This window comes from Lonchura striata, chromosome 13 (genome assembly GCF_046129695.1).
Source record: "Lonchura striata isolate bLonStr1 chromosome 13, bLonStr1.mat, whole genome shotgun sequence".
In the NCBI taxonomy this organism is placed as follows: Eukaryota; Metazoa; Chordata; class Aves; order Passeriformes; family Estrildidae; genus Lonchura; species Lonchura striata.
This window is the reverse complement of record NC_134615.1, coordinates 10,074,763-10,091,785: the sequence shown is the minus strand read 5'-3', so window position 1 is coordinate 10,091,785 and position 17,023 is coordinate 10,074,763. Positions and strand designations below refer to the sequence as shown.

Here is a 17,023-nt window from a genome sequence, read left to right as displayed (position 1 = left end):
GTCCAATTGTGGACTGCAGTAGCTGCAGGGCTTTCCCAGAGTTGCTGTGGCTGGGCTGGGGCTCACGTAGTCCCTTCTGCCTTGGTGATAAAACCATGGCAGTGTCCTGGTGGGGGGAAATTACTGTGATTCTCTAATCTTCACACGAAACATAAAAATGGGGTCCTCACCATTTTCAGTCTTTAAAGATCTGATGGTTTACTTTGAAAAGTAAGGTAGTCAAATGGGCCAAATTCTGATTTGGATAATTGTTTTGCCTGCCTCCTTTGTAGAATCAGTTCTTTTCTTCTTTCCCTTTTATGTTGTTGCTTTGTACTTTTAAAGCAGATGCTGTGTTTCATGTCAGCAGTAGTTATTTTGCTTTTTACTTTTGGGGGGTGGGTTTTAAAGCATTTTGGAGCTTTCAGAGTAACAGGTTAATACAAAGATAAAGGGATTAATCACTTACATTTAAAGTTTTTTAAAAACTCACAATATTTTTATTTCTCCTTTCTTATGTTTCAATGGATAATTTCTTTGCTTGTAAGTATGTTGGTTTGTTAGGAATTGACACAGCTTTGTTTTTCTTTCAGTCCATAAGAAAACAAGAATGGACAGCTATCATACCAAACTCCCAGCTTATAGTCATTCCCTATCCTCATAATGTTCCTCGAAGGTAATGTTATCATTTGGATTTGCACTTCCCAAAATTACATTAATACACAGCGTAAATTAGGCATTATGTGTAGGTTTAGAAATAGTTATTTGTATAGAAAGTTACTGAACAAGGACAGGGGGTCAGTGCTGAGCTGGAGCTGAAAATGGTGCTCAGGTATTTACACAGCCTCTCAGATGGTGCCCATAAACAATCTATTAAAAAAAACCCTATTACCGGCTGAGACTAACAATCAAAATGTATTGCCAGCTCCACTCTTGTAAATAATAACATACTTGCTAGATTTAACAACATCCTCAGTGACAAATTGTAAACATGGTAATAGTTGAATTAAGCATTTTTGTTTCACCAAACATGCAATTTCTGTCTGGTTCCATAGAAAAGCTTTGCTTCAGCCCTTCTGAATGCAGTAGCTGTTGCTACAGGAATGGATGTTTCCCTTTAAGTAAAGGTGAATGGGTTGGTTGCACAAGAGCTTGAACACAGAATTCACTTTGCAATTAAAATGTTTCTCCCAGAAAGAAAGCATGTTTCTCTTTTTGCTATTAGAGAAAACATTAGTCAAATATTCCAGCTGCATTTTGCCGCTTGATCTACCAGTGAGGTCAGTTGCATTTATCATGCAGAAATGATTCTGACATCAGTTCAGCAGTTAATTTTACTAGAGAACAAATAACAGTGGAGAAATGATGTGCTGCTTGAGTTGCTAATTAACAACCACAGAAATAACATCTGCCAGATGATAATTTAGTTACAGTCTTGAGGTATTTAAAGACATGTGTTATGCAAAACAATTTCTGTTATAGTATCCTTAAACTGTTTTTGCTTTCGTTTAAAGTGGGTTTATGGACATTGTAGAATAGCAGACAATGGAATCCCCAGAAGAAATCAGATTTCATAATAAAAGCTTCTTAATTTATTTTTTTAAATAGGTATGTGATTTCCTGAGAGGCCTCAACACAAAGCCTGCTGCTGACAGCTTTCCCATGATAGGAAACCTGTAGGATTAAAAAAAAGGGGCTCCCCTGGCCTCAGGACCTCACATGATTTGAGAGATGTCTTCCAGGAGCCCTAAAGTGTTTAATTTTGTTGATCTTCAGCCTTGATTATGCTTATGCATAGAGCTGTCCCTGGGTAAACTTCAGAAAAAGAGAACTGGACCCATGAGCCTGTCCAAGAGAAGCTTCTTATGTGGTGAAAACATCTTCCAGGGTTATTTTCCCCTGCTGCTCTGTGTCCCCAGGCATTCCTGTGAAAGGTTTCCTTATGCATTTTACTTTGTCCTAGGCAAGGGCAGGAGATAAATCTCCTAATGAGAAAAGGCTAATTCCCTGAGGATATCCATAGCATTCATGAAAACTTAAGCAGAAGCTGTACTTAGACATGGTATTGCTCGAAAATAATTATATTAAGCCATATATTTCCAAGTAAACATCATTAAGCTTCAGTCTCTAAATAGAGCTGCTCATTTCTGTAGACTAGGTTGTCACCTGTCTTACCCTAACAGGTTCTTTTCATCTTTGTAAGTAAAATCTGTTTTCTGTTTCTTAATGAAGGGTATTAATGTTTCCTTGGATTTTCTTCTTTTGTATAGCTGGAGTGCCAAGCTGTATTTGACCCCAAGTAACATTGTACTGCTAACAGCTATAGCCCTAATTGGTGTCTGCGTTTTCATCCTGGCAATAATTGGCATATTACACTGGCAAGAAAAGGTAAGCTAATTTACTAGAATATTCTGTTTAACACTCCCTAATATTTTACAGACCTGTACATTGGGGTTTTTTCTTTTACATTTTTCTACAGTATAATAACTTCTGACACAAACTGAATTAAGTCACAAAAGGTGACTTAATTAATTATTAATTCAAGGTTTACCACACGTTAAAATTGGCATTATTTTTATTTAAGCTCTAAGACACTTAAGCTTATTCATGTTGCTCTTCATTTCCTTTTTTTCCATTAAGCTGTTATTTCCAATTTAAATGGCTATCTTTGTTTCATATCTAAGCTTTCCATTTTGCAGTTTTTAGGAGAACTGTTTGGAAAATGGAACATAAACTCAGTTTACTTACCTTGAGTTCTGCTGCTAATCTAAAAACAAGTAGAAAGGGTAACCCTCTTTGCTGGTTGCACTGACATTAGCATCAGGAAGATATAGGGAGCCAGGTGTGCATATTGGCTGCTTTGCTCTGTGGGTCTGAATTGCACACGCAGGGTATAGAAATCCATTGAGCTGTTGAAGCATTTTGAAAGGGGCCTTTCATGTCACAAAATAAATGCATTCCCATTTTTCTTAACTATGCTCAGTTCACAACCATACCCAAACCATAATCTTAGCTGTCAGATAAAATTACTGCACATTCTCATATAGTATAAGTGTTTGTTTTTGTGATTTTGGAAAAAAAATGACCTTGTTAAACATTCAAACAAGTTTGCGCATGCTTCATATTTAAATGTTATTTGTCTGTCAGTCTTCACTCTTCAAAATGTTAAATACAGTCTCCAAGTAATAATAAGGCTGGGAATAAGACACACAAAGCAAAGAAATACAAAGATTATGATGGCTGTTGTTAGCATGTCCTGCTGTAACAAGAAAGCACTGCTCACCTGTAGCTCAGGTCTGGGCACTGCCAGTGTTTAATTCTCTCTCCAACACATCTTTAGCAAACAAGAATAGCAGAAAAGGTACTTGGACTTTGAGTTGGGGAAGGATTACCTATGTGTAATTCCATCTGGAGAAATGGAGATTTAATGGCAACATTCAAAAGGGTTTTATAGAATAACTCAAGCATTGTAGTCTAAGGAAGGTCTCAGCCCAGAGTGAGTGCTTTTAGAGCTGTTCTAAGTCCCAGGTGTGTGTGAATGAAGTGGTATATTGATTGTATTGTAAACTCATTTCCAGCTCTGCAGCACAAAATAGGCACAAATATTTGGACAGATTGTGTGTATTTTCAGACCATTGTATAAACATGTTTTAATTCTTATATTCTTCCTATAGATTTTTACCTTCCCAATGTTTAGAAGTGGTTGAGATACTGAACAAATAAGAGTGTTAACCAAGGCTGTGTTGTGCATCCTTGACATGTGTGAAGTGAAACTCCAAAGTTCCTTGTTTCTAAGCTTGTTCTTAGTTTACTGCCTCTCAGCAATCCTCTCCTAAAAATACTGTCCTGGTTAAATGCCTGTTCCTTGCAGATCTCTGGAGTACATGTAGCAAAGAAAGGAAGGTGAAATGAACTGGCACTCTAAAATCTTTTCTTTCCCCCAGAGAATGTGTCTGTAAGCTGCAGTGTTTTATTCAGCAGTTTAAATAAATCCTGGACTTGACCTCTGCAGATAAATAGTAGCAGGAGCCCTTTGTCTACACTAGTTGTTACACACTCACCTGCCAGCCAGGTATTGGAGTACTGAAATAACTGTAGGGTTTAGGGGTAGGTGTTGCTCTGTCTTGCCTTAGAAATGTTGACTGCATTGAAAAAAAAAGGCTTTGAAATCTCAGTTACTAGATTTTCATTTTGATACACCAAATGAAAAATAAATTGAGGAAGAATTGACACCATTATTCATCTTACAAACAATACAATCTTGCTATGTTTGCTACAGCCCTCCACAGTCCTTATTCTCATTCTTGAGAACTTGCTTTGGGGTCATGAGGCTGGTCATGGAAACACTGCACAGTGATGGAAATACTGCCTGGAGAGGGTTTGCTGGATCCAGCAGAGTATCAGTTACTGTCAAATTTGAAGCAATAATTTTTTCAGGAAGCATACAAGAAATGGAGTGGAAATTGTTTTCTAAGTGAGACTGTGAAATTTTTTTGGAATGTGACAAGCATTTCAGTATAGGAAAGAGTGTGCCACTCCCTCCTTCCCACCCCTTTTTTGACATCCAAAATACTACTGACACTGATAAAGTCCCTGCCAAAAAATCCAGACTGATCTATCTTAAACCTCACTGGCAGCTCTGCTGCTGCTACAAAATGCGGTAAAATCCATATTTAATCCAACGGAGTTGCTATCACACATAAACATTGTGTAATGAGGAAAGCTTTGGCCTTGAGCCAGAGCAGATGATGAACTCTCATGGCAGAAGATGGGCACCAGTTTCTGCCACAATTGTTGTGTATTTTTATCAACTGAGACACAGCTCTGAATGCCCACGCAGCACCTACTGGCGAGGCTTTTCTTCATTTTACTCCTTAAAAAAAAAAACAAAAAAGAAAGAAAGAACATGGGTCTCTGCAAGCTAAAAAGCATTTCAGTCTGCTCTGCCAAATTCTGTCACGCTGGGATTTACACATACTGTCATGACACAAGCACGAGTTTGCACTGTGTGTTCAAGAATCTTGAAGAAAAGCTTCCATCCTCTGTCTGTTAAGTGCTTTAGTACACAAGAGGAGACATGTGGGAGAGGATATGTTTTGACATATGACATAAATTCTAGGTACAATTTAAATATGCTGCTTTTTCCAAGCACCACCCAATTCACTCTTTCAGCAGGTCAGTGTGTGTTCTGCATAAATAAGCAGGGAAATGCATCCTACTTCACATTTTCATAATAAAAACAAAAGACACAGAACATTTTTCACCTACTTAGTGATGTTAGTTGTTGGTTGAACTGCTGCCTTGCTCTAAGGTTGTATTTAACAATGTTTTTTAAATGAGATTCTTCATACATGTAACATAAATTTCATTTACAGTTAGTCTAGAGTAATTTCATTTTATATTTATAATGTAGACAAAATGGATACCAGGAAACAGTCTTCAGGTTTGAATTATTCCTTTTAAAAAGCATTATTAGAAATAACAGAAAATAATGGGTCGTAAATACTATAACAGCAGAGCATTAACAGCAGAAGCCAATTTGTGTAGATTATTGCTATTTCAAGCTGACATCATTTAAAAGTTAATTGTTGGGACTTTTACTAAGCCTTTTTGCCTTTTGTCAAATGGCTTGAAAAAAATCAACCATTCTCTGACACTTGACAGCTCATTTCTGTAACAGTATTGCTCTAGATTCCACAAAGTGTTTTTTTATTATTATTTTTCAGAAAGCAGATGACAGAGAGAAGCGACAGGAGGCTCATCGGTTCCATTTTGATGCTATGTGACATGCCTTAATATTTATGAAGGACCTGCTACTCATTTGCTTAATTGAAAGACTAAATTCTGATTTTTAAAATTATTACCATGAAAGTACTGTTGGTGTGTTATTTGTAAATGTTGCATTATCTGGTATTTATTTGGAAAGTATTAAAATTAGACCTGAATGTCTCACAAGGCCTTTCAGTTAAGAGACTGTATATAATAGCATTTGGCCTTTATTTAACAGAACTGTAAATTTATTTTTCTTAGTAAAGGGATCAAATTGCATGTACCATTGTTTATGTACCAATTCTTTAGTAATATTTGATAGAAAGAAAGGTATGTAAATGAAGTGTAGCATTTCAGCGAGCAGAATACCTTGTATCACTTGAATTGGTCTTGTCCTTTGTTCATTCCTGCAAAACAACCTGGTTTTTGAAAATTAAACCTGTGCAATTTCTCAGATTACTTAATCATTAATTGTTTTGATTGTATTAAATGGTGCTCAACCAAAAGTATTCTGTATTTTTCATTGTTTAAATCCATATGTGCAATAGGCAAAAAGCTTAGGAATTAGAGAACCAAAAGGAACCTGCAGTGTGATGTGAGTTCAGTCATCCTGGGATAGATGCAGTATTTATGTGTGCTACTTCTACAGAGAGGACAACACATTAAAAAATTAAAATCATAAAAATGTATCAGCATTACATAAACTGCCTTTATAATTAAACTATAACTACATTTGCTTTAGAAAGGCACAATGTCATTATGAAGGTAACTATTTTTTTAACATAAGAAAGGTATGGGATTTTTTTTGTTTGGTTTTGTTTTTCGAGAAGTTAAAAGAAACATTTTTGAGGAGAGATTGAGGATTGACATCCTAAAATGTATTGCTAAGTGATGAGATCTGCAAAGATTAAATTAAGAGTGTAATAGGACACTCAGAATAATCAATGCACATTTTCTATGTACACTGCTATGCCCAAATTTCATAAGGCTGTAATAATAACAGAAGATGTGTCGCTCAACTTTAAATATTTTAAGTGATGATAAAGTAACAATTGCTCAGTGTACTTGGGATCCTGGAAGAATTTGTGAGAATAATCATGCTTCTATTTTACACGAGTTTATACCATTAATTCTGCAGTTACATCAGTTAATTTGCATTCCTAATACTGCTTGGTTAACTAGAACATCTTTCTCAACAAACTGAGCGTGTTGGTCGTCACGGCACTCCCGTGTGCAGGGGTCCCTGCTCGGGGCTGGCACCTCCCTGGAGCAGCCCAGACAAGAGGGAGCAGGTCCAAAGCTGGGCTGATGGGCTCACCCCGAGTGCCAGTCAGCCCCTGGGTTACCATGGCAGTGCTGAACACTGACCCATTCATACAGCAGCCTTGTGTGCTGAGGGTCCTGAGCTCTGAAGTTTCACTGGCTATTTCCAATAGGCATTGATCAGATGCCAGCACAAGAGGTTCTCATATCACATCACTGTTATTATTCAGGTACACCTTCAATTTTTCTCATGAAAAGCTAATTTTTTTAGATAAATACTTAAAGCTTTTGGTCTTTTTAAACTACATTGATAAAACTGGCTCCCATCAGCAAAAGAAAGAACAGATTTTGTGATTCGGAGGATTCACAGTTCAGCATATTTTCCTGTCTTTTTCAGATGGTTGGAGAATAATGCTAAATGCATAATGCACTGTGGCAGCAAAGTTGTCTGTAACCCTCTATCACAATATAATTCACATAGATTAGCTTCCTTTTGTTTTTGAAAAAGCAATTAGGAATAAAATAACCTCACGCTGACATTAAAGCTGTTGTAAAAAACAATGAACTTGGTATCTTTTGCTCTGAGGTATTTTGCATGCTCAGTAGTGCATCATTGCATCACTATATACAGTATAATAAAGTTCACCCCAGGTTCTAAGTACTTGTAGCATGGCTCACAGTCTATGCATACTGTTTGAATTAAGGCATTAAATATTGCTAAACCTGTCATCAGAGGTTTCATGTTGTATTTGGTTCTCTATTCTATAAGCATTAAACATATGCTTAAATAAGGTTATTGCCCTTCTCTCAGGAAGTTAAGGAAAGCAGCATCAATTAGGAAGTTGTAGTTCCAGGTGACTGTCACAGTAACTGAGAAGTGAGAAATAGTTCGAGCTACATAAATTTTCAAACTGCAGCCACTCGAACACAGCCCTGGTGAGAAATGCTATTGGAAGCTTCCTCGGTGTGAAATTTCACCTATATAAAAATACTGTTGACAGGCCAACTGACAGATGGCTGTTGAAATACCATCTTTCTTTGTTCTCATTTCCATGAGAAGCTTTAAGACTGAATCTTCCTACCAGATTTATCATTAATGCACTATAATCCCCCAACAAAAGAACCAACTTTTCTGCTGCAGATTAATAGGCAATATTCTACATAGTATGATATTCCTCCTGTGCTGAGGCCATTGGGCTTAACAGACAAAGACATTAAAAACATTTACTACAGTTAATGGAGAAGTAATCACTACAACTGCACCGGGTTTGGTCAATTCAGGGCTTCTATAGAGTCACAGAACGGTTTGGTTTGAAAAGATTTTAAAGATCATCCAATTCCAACCCCCCTGCTATGGGCAGGGACACCTTCCACTATCCCAGGTTGCTCCAAACCCCATTCAACCTGGCCTTGAATGCTTTCAGGGATGGGGCAGCCACAGCTTCTCTGGGCAACCTGTGCCCAGGACTTGTCATCCTCCCAGAGAAGAATTTATTCCTACCAGCTAATCTAAAGCTCCCTGCCAGTGTGAAGCCATTTCCCCGTGTCCTGTCCCTCCATCCTTTGTGTATTGTCTCTCTCCATTGCAGGCTCCTTTCATGCACTGCAAGGCCACACTGAGCTCTCCCCAAAGCTTCTCCTCTCCAGGTGAGCAATCCCAGCTGTGCCAGCCTTTCCTCCCAGCAGAGCTGCTCCATCCCCTGCTCCTCCTGTGCCTCCTCTGGGCTGGCTCCAGCAGCTCCAGGTCCCTCCTGTGCTGGCCAGGCTGGGGCAGCTCTGCAGGTGGGGCAGAGGGGCAGAATCCTCCCTTCCTTACTGCCTCCCCAGGTCCTTCTCTGCAGGTTTGCTCTTGACGTATTGATCCCAAGCCTGTGCCAATATTTGATATTGAACAGGTACCAATGGATTGTAATTGATATATACAACTTCTTTCAAATGAATGACACCAAAATAGAGAAGTCAATCCATAAGCTTCTGCTATATTATAATCAACAGTGTAAAAGCATTAACTGTCTCTGTTTTGAAGGTATTAATAAACAAATATTTTAATAATTATTTTTTAAATTTAGAAAATACAGTTATGCTTAAAATAATCTCATACTTTGCAAATATGTAGCACTAATTCTATAGTGATGGGTAAATGTTTTGTTCAAAGAAGTATGTTAAGAAATCAAGAGCAGTAGAGGAGTTAAATCTGACATTGCTATGCTGCTCTAGTAACCCTACTATCCATTTGGGAACAGGATCTAGTTTTTGAGGCATTGATAATACTGTCAATTTGAAAATAATCAGCCACTCAGCACTATTTTTATAATTAATTCCTGACTTCAGTGAAAAATGTGATCCCATCTATGATACAATCCATAACAATTATAACCTAATTTTGAAATTAATGAATTTTCCAACCTAAGCCAAAAAAGTCTGTAGGTATATTCTAAGAGTCAGATCTAATTATATTACCTACCAAATAGAGAAGTGCACTGTAAGCTTTCTGAAGGCTATGCGTTTTCTTCCTGACTATTCAAAAGTTTGCAGTATTCATTACTCAATAGTAAATAACAAAGCCAACTGTGCATATTTATGTATGATTATGTATTGCATATTGTTATACAATTACAATTGTATTGTAATACAATACTGAGGTACTTGCACCTTCAATAATTTTCTAATTATAGAAATTATATAATGAAATTAGGATTTAACGAAGGCACCTAAATCGTACTGATAAAACCAAGTACCAGAACAGTTAAAACATAACTCATCTCTTTTCATAATTATGCATTGTTGACATCTATATTTTTGCAACTTCTTTTAAAAACAATGTCCAAATAGCTGCTGGTCTAAGGCTATTTGGGTTGTACACTTTGCTAGTCAAGAGCAGAAAATATTTTAGGTAAATTAAATTTAAAACTTCTTACAGAACAGCAAATCAAATGAAGTGTTAAGGAGAAGGCAAACCCAGTTCCAGTATTACAAATGCAAGCCTTTAGCTGCAGCAGAGCACTGTTGTGACTGACTCATTCCTCAGCTGCTCATGCAGGTGTTTACCTGGATCAGAGTGAGTCCCACTGCCTTCCCTGAACTACTGCTACTCAAAAATAATCATGAGGATAGAGCAGCAGAACAATACACAGCTGCCTGCCCAAAAGCTGTCTTCAACCTTTCTTGACTCCCAAACTGAAGTTTAATTAAGTGAAGCTTACTGCCGGTGTGGCCCAGTGGCAGAGAGTTTTCCTCCCTGGAAACTCTGCAGGCTCAGAAGAGGAGAGCTGAAAGCTTCTTCAGACCTGTCACTAGTGAAGGCACCGCCTGTAACAAGAACTCCAGCAAAACAAAGCCACAGGGATGTCCACAGGAGAAATGTCTCTGAAAGCAGCAGTAAATGGAGGCAAAATGTGCCCCAAATCTTCAGATTGATGTCTCTGCCTGCCTCTGCCACACTGACAGCTTGACACAGCACTGGAAAGGGAACAGGATGGAAAAGCTACTCACTTCCCCAAGTGTGTAATAGCTCTGTTCAACCTTCTAATGGACAAACCAGAAGTTGAGCTCTTCAGTTAAATTGACTGTAGCAGATTGGGCCTTTGCAATTACTACCCGAACTTGTACTGAGCACACAGCATTACAAGTGTTTTCTCTTGTCTCTTTGGTGAGAGACAACTGACCACAAATAGTTCTCTTGAATGCAAATACAGCCCAGGATCTAAGAAACAGGCCAGTTCTCATTTCTTATGTTATCAAGAGTAATAAAAATATCGTAGTCGAATTTTGCCTTTAGCTATACAGTGCATTCCAAAAAATAAAAAAAGCAGGCAACCCCCTGTTTCCTAACAATCTGCACAACAGCACAGTCAGATTTTAATTATGTACTTGCAGAGAGGATAAAAAATTGTGAATGATGCCAGATACAGTAGTCTTGGATATTTACTTGCATTGTTAGCAAATTGCATTGCATTTTGTTAGTAAAGAAAATGCAAAGTAGATACGCCTACTGGGGACTTCTTTATGTATAGGAGTTTCCACTATAGAAGTTAACATTTCATCACACTGCTATAAATACATGGTTAAGAGGGGAACAGAGGAATTGCTTTGTCCACTGCTGGAATGTAGCAGCAATTTCACAATTCATGGAAAAACTATGCTTGGAGGAAGACTGTATCATCTCTATTTGAAATTGAAAGGACAATTCAAGTAAGTAGAATAATATAATTATGTAACTTGGGATTTCGCCAGACCATCAAGCTTAATACATCATGAAGCTTCTTGCAACACTGAAATGGATCTTTAATACCCAGAAAAGCTCAGGACCTTTGCTGCGAGGTCTCGCCGAGGGTCTGGGAGGAGCTGCCGCCCCCGCCCCGCTGTCCCGGGGGCCCCGGGCCCGCTCCCTCCCGCGGCTCTCCGCTCACTTCTGCATTTAATTCGCCCTCGCTGACAATCACACTGACTTGAAGCGCCTGAAATATTTAACAGATAATCTGAAGCAAGAGAATGACCTTTTCTAACAGGATAGGCTGACCTTTGAACATTGTAGAAAGAATTTAACATTCAAATACACAGCACCTAACCACAAGGAAATCAGAGCTTCACCTCGCACACTCGTGTTAGACACTGTACTGAGCTGCCCTACTCCTTAAGCAGACGGACTCCCAAGTGGCAATTACGCATATAATTTACAATTTTCAAAATCTGTTTGGTCTAGCGAGTGTGTTGGTTCCAAGTTGCTTCCACAAAGTTCCTGCGCTCGGACAGCAGAGTTGCGCGTGGGGCACCTGGAGGTGCAGCCGTGCATCGCTGCGCAGGATCGCACTGGAGACCGCGACCGCCTCCGTCCTGGGAGCGGGGCCGGCACCGCCCCGGGCACGGCAGCTCCGGCCCGGACCGTCCTGGCCCCTGCGCACGGCTCTGCAACACGCACAGGTCTAAACATCTCCGCGTTTCGGTACTTCTGGAGCCTGAGCGAAAGATCCAGGGAGAAGACATCCTGTAGGAAATGCCCAGCGATTCTTCAACCCGTGTTGCTTAGGGGAGATTTGAAAGCCTCTCTGAGGGACTGCCGCGTTGCTATCATTTTAGACGTAGCCCATGGGCAGCACAGCATGCCCCCGGCTGTCCGGCACGGCCGCGCTCTCGTCCTCACGCACCTCCCCGGCAGCTCGGCGGGGTCTGGCAGGACGGGAGTGCCCGCGGCGGGATCTGCTGGCCGGCGCCTCTCCCTCCCTGCCCTTCCCCCGACATCGCCACCTGCCTCCACCTCAGGCCCTTTCCGAAGTAACATCTCCCCTCACAAAGCGAACCCGATGTGATGGATAACCAGAGGGACGGGAGCCAGGGCAGGCAGCAGGCTAAGTGCGCCTTTTTATTAACTTCTTGTAAAGTAATCGCTCCATTTTAGCTGTCACTCCTGTCAAACAACAGCCGCACAATAGCGTGTGATGGGCTCTTCCCGGCGCCGGAGCTGCAGGCAGCACACTGCAGCCAGGCAGGCAGCTGGGCACGCCGCACTGCCGGAGCCGCGCGGGCTCCCTGCCACCAGCGAGGGGGAGAAGGGGAGCCACGGAAGACCAAGGGAAGCACCGTGCCCCTTTTACCCCATGGGGACCCACTCAGATCCCAAACAAAGCCGGGCAGCCGGGATTCAGGATTATCCGAGCCACCGTGCGCAGGAGAGGGGCCGCACGGCTCGCCTCCGCCGCCGCGGGGGCCGCTGTCCGGGCACCCAGCACCGCACACGGAAAAGCCCGGCAGACGGGGGCAGGACGGGCCTGGGGCGTGAGGCGCGGCGGGGGCCGAGGTGCGGAACCGAGGCGGGGCGCTGCAACGGGGCCGGCCCCGGCTCCCCGTGGGGACGGGGTGAGAATGGGTGCTGCTCCGGCGCTGTCGCCCCCGCCTCGGTGCCCGGCCAGCGGGAGGAGCACAGCGGCCCCGCCGGCTGCGGCTGTGGCTGCTTGCGGGGCTCCGTCGGGGGCGGGCACATGCGTACAAGCAGCTCATCCAGGCAAACACCCCTCACATCTTAAATGAGCTTCATTTAGCAGCAGGCGCTTCAGCCGGGCTGGGAGCTGTCGGGCTGCGCTCTGAGCGCCGTGCGTGGAGCCCCCCGGGGCAGGCCAACCTCGACGGAGCCCGCCGCGCCCCGCTCTCGATGGGACTGAGCGCGGCCGCGGCTCCGCGCCCGGGCGGCGGAGGCTGAGCGCGCCCCGCGGGGGCGCCGGGCATGGCCGCGGGCGGGCGGGGGCCGAGCCGTAGCCGCGGGCACAGCGCCCTCGCGGGGGGCACCGCCGCGGCCATGGAGCGCCGCTGATCGCCGCCGCCGCCGGGAGACAATGGCCCTGCACAAACTCTGCTCGGTGCTGGAAGGTAGGAGCCGCGGGCGGCACGGCGCCCCGCCGGAGCGGGCACCGCGGTACCTCCGGCGGCGCCGCCCCTTCGGCTGCCCCGCGCTGCCCCCGGCGCCCTCCCTGCGCCGGCGGAAACTTCGGAGCGGCGGGCGCGGGGGCTGCGCAGCGGCGGCCGCCCCGCTTCTGCCGGGGCTGCTCCTCCCGGGCAGCTGCCGGCGCTCCGCACCGCCCCATCGCGCCGCCCCACGGCCCCGCGTCCTGCGCGGCGGCCGCCGCTCTCCGGCCCCGCTCTGCCCCACGCGAGTCACAGCGCCGCGGCCGCCGGAGCCCGGCGCGGGCCGGGCCGGGGGCCCGCACCCGTCCCGGGCCGCCCCCGGTCCCGGGCAGCCGGCGGAGACACCTCGGCACCTCAGGCTTGAGAGGTTCCAGTGGCGGGGACACCTCGGTGCTCGGGTTTGGGGGATTCCGCCGCTAGGAACACCTCGGGTTCGGGGGCTCCCAGCCTGCAGAAAGGTGGGTCACAGTGGCAGCGACTCTACCCCAGTGACCCGTGTATTCCCGAGACACACCGGCGGTATCCTACGCTCGTCTTTTCACAGTAAAAATACTCTTGGCTTTCGGGACTCTCCTGACGAGCTGCTCAACACTGTTCCGCTTATCACACTTGTTATCGGGAGCAAGGTCTGTTTTCATTAAGGTTTTCATAAAATCAGTCGCCCGAGTCACAAGCTACACCCTGACCGGTGCTTACCTGTGCCTTTCTTCTTGAGGCTTTTAAATCTTGTTTCTAACTTATTTCTGTTCAGAGGTAAACAACGGAGCAAGGCTCCTCATCCGAGCATTTCTTTGTGCTATTATTTATACAGCTCGACAATGGGTTTCTGTTAGAAATCTTGATGTGGCGCTTAACCTTGTTCCTCAAGAGATTATTTCTAGCATTCTGTGTCTTCTTGAGCAATAGCAGACTTGATGAGGATTCCAGTCTGTTGTTTGGGGTTTTTTTAATGATGATTATTATTTTACATTATTTTGTTAAGAGATGTTGGTATGACTGCATGCATTATTGAAGCCAACAAGGCACTACTGCAGAGTGCAGAACTGTTTTGTGTATACATTGATGTCTTCCCACAGTATGAAAGTTGTAAAGAAGTCTGTTTTAAATCCAGAATGTTTCCATGGGCCATAAAATCCCATGTTCCCTGCATGAAGGAGTTTATATCTTTAGGGTTTCCAAAATATTTTTCATTTATTAGCATCATAACTGAGAGACAGAAGATACTTGTTCTTAATAAATGTCTGTCTCTATATTGTTAACCATCTACTGAATTGAGACAACATAGGAACATATGGCTTACATGGGGAAGACAAGGTATTTATATTTTTTTCTACTGCCTCTTTTAAGTAACATATTTAAATATCAGAAGCTACTATAAAACAACCATAAAATACAACTGTTGTATCTGCTACTTAAATACTTTATACACATGCAGATTTAATTACATTTCAAAAATATATGATTGCTGCAAAATTGACTGTATTGGTTTTCCACTGAACAGACCTGTATATTTTTTTATAATCACACCAGTGTCCGGGTAAAAAGTCCCTCTACAGGAAGTTTTTTGTATTTTTCATAATCCATAAATTGCACAAAGCCATTAGTCAATAAGCTGTTAGTATTCTAAACGCATCCCTTGCCATGGCTACAGAAACAACCTATCATTACTTAGCATCATAAACTCCCTTTTAGCTCTGCTTCAATAGAAGTCATTCCATAGTCCCATTATTGTACCTAATCAGAAACAAAAAAGTATATTCCTGTAGATAGGTGTAGAGATTCAGTTCCAGAAGGAAACTGCTGGGAATAAAATTCAAAGTAACCATCCGTATTTTACAAATTGCAGCTTAAATTCTGCATGGAAGCCCTACCTACAGTGGTAGTATTTCTTTTTTTTTTTCTCCATACAAATAGCTTCATGTACAGAACTGGGGGAATTCTGCTAAACCACATGCAAAGCACCATGAAGCTTAGTGTATCATGTGAAGTCATATTTTATTTAATATTTCTTAAAAGCATCTTCTGTTCTTAATATGGGATGTCTGTCATCCACAACTAATCTATATTGTGGCTGTTACCTCAGGGCAGAAAAAAGCCCATCATACTTTGTGGCAGTTGGAATTTCTTGCATTAAGCTTGTTTAGAGCTATTCTTCTGTTCTTCCTCAGCTATCAATATCAAGGGCTATTTAAATAAAAACTTAATGTAATTCTTTGTCTCTGTCCATAGTGTTCAGCAAAACTTCTAGAAGTCTCATCCTGAGTCCCATCATCCTGCATGGATTGTTTGCTCTCCTCCAGCTCTGGCAGGCAGCACTGCTGAGTGGCAGCGCTGGTGGAGCACGACAGCCCTGAGATTTCAGTGGCTGCAGCTTTTGCTCAAGTGGAGCCCAGCCAATGCCCACCTGCTTTCTCAGTGGGCTCTGGAACCTTTTGGAGGCCAAGAGCTTGCTGCATTTGGGCTGTTGGAAGACAAAGCCTTTGCCTCCTGCCTTCAGTTCTCAATGACATCTTAAACATGCTAGAATCATTCCCTGAGCCTGGCACAGCTTGCAAAATTCAGGTGCTCTACAGCAATAAAGCACCATAACCCTCCACTTCATGAGGAAGAAAAGCAGCTGCTTTCATAATTAAGCCATGACCTCGTTAGCCTTAGGAAGTAAATATACCTACCCTGAATTTCCTCATACCTGGTATTCCCCCAAAATGTGTTTGCTAAGAGCTTGTTCCCATGCTTCAAATATGCTCCCTCTTTCATTTCCATATGCTGTTACTTGCTTTAAAAAACTGTACAAGCTGTCAGTTAAATCCTTCCTCTACATTGGTTTTGGTCTATTTAATTTAATATATTGGATTAATTTAGAAAGCCAAAAAGAGAATTCTGTAGCTTCTGACCCAGTAATTCAACAAGCAGCCAGGGGTAGAACAAATTACTGCTACATTCCCAACCTTCCACTGGACTACAGAATTATTCCCAGCTCCATCAGGTTGCAAGAATGTGGACTGCTATGATTTAACTTCCTGCCATCCTGCTCCAGCTCTTCATTTGCATTTTGGCATGATTTTAACGGTTAATTTCTCACAAACAAGTAGTGTTAAGAAGTAATGCTTCCTTCCACACAAAAGTGAGAAATTATGGATGCTTATTTCCAAAACCAAAAGGTGTAATAATGCCACAAAAAGCTGAAAGCAAGCAGAAAAAAAAGGTTATTGAAAAGTCTCCTAACAGTTTCATGATTTGTTCATTGAAGCCAAAAGCAAAGTATTGACTGTAGAAGCTACAGTGACCCTAATGAAGGCAGCATCAAATGAAGTCAGAATATTGTTTTTTACTTAAACAGTATCTACTTTCCACCTTTTCTGCACTGAAAAAAAGTGAAGCTCCAAACTGCTTGTAGTGCTAAGCTGTTCAGCAGAAATAACTCAGTAACTGCAGAACAGGATTCAAAAAGCTTCAGTGTTAAAAACAAGGGGAGTGTTTGGTGGTGTGTATTACACCTTGCTCTTAATACTCATACAAACACCATATTCAAAATGCACCACCCTGAAGCATAACTTCAAATACATTAGCTCCTCTTTTTCCTAAGACACAGATGACCATGACCATTAAAATTTTT

General features: G+C 42.5%; 2 protein-coding genes across 3 annotated transcripts in view; both read left to right on the top strand.

Moving 5' to 3' along the window:
* The window catches only part of ITFG1 (integrin alpha FG-GAP repeat containing 1), a 72,926-nt gene extending 65,186 nt beyond the window's left edge, over positions 1 to 7,740 (top strand). Inside the window, exons 16-18 of the mRNA XM_021540304.2 lie at positions 573 to 655; positions 2,250 to 2,367; positions 5,706 to 7,740. Of these exons, the coding sequence (XP_021395979.1) occupies positions 573 to 655; positions 2,250 to 2,367; positions 5,706 to 5,765 (261 nt within the window). The 3' untranslated portion in view covers positions 5,766 to 7,740. The remainder of the gene's footprint in view (positions 1 to 572; positions 656 to 2,249; positions 2,368 to 5,705) is intronic.
* A 5,490-nt stretch (positions 7,741 to 13,230) lies between these two features.
* The window catches only part of NETO2 (neuropilin and tolloid like 2), a 31,955-nt gene continuing 28,162 nt past the window's right edge, over positions 13,231 to 17,023 (top strand). The window contains exon 1 of one of the 2 annotated variants that reach the window (XM_021540320.2): positions 13,231 to 13,371. In XM_021540320.2, coding sequence (XP_021395995.1) covers positions 13,338 to 13,371 — 34 coding nt within the window. In that variant the 5' untranslated portion in view covers positions 13,231 to 13,337. Of the gene's footprint in view, positions 13,372 to 13,725; positions 13,866 to 17,023 lie in introns of those variants that run through there. The other variant, XM_031505853.2, reaches the window with a different exon arrangement.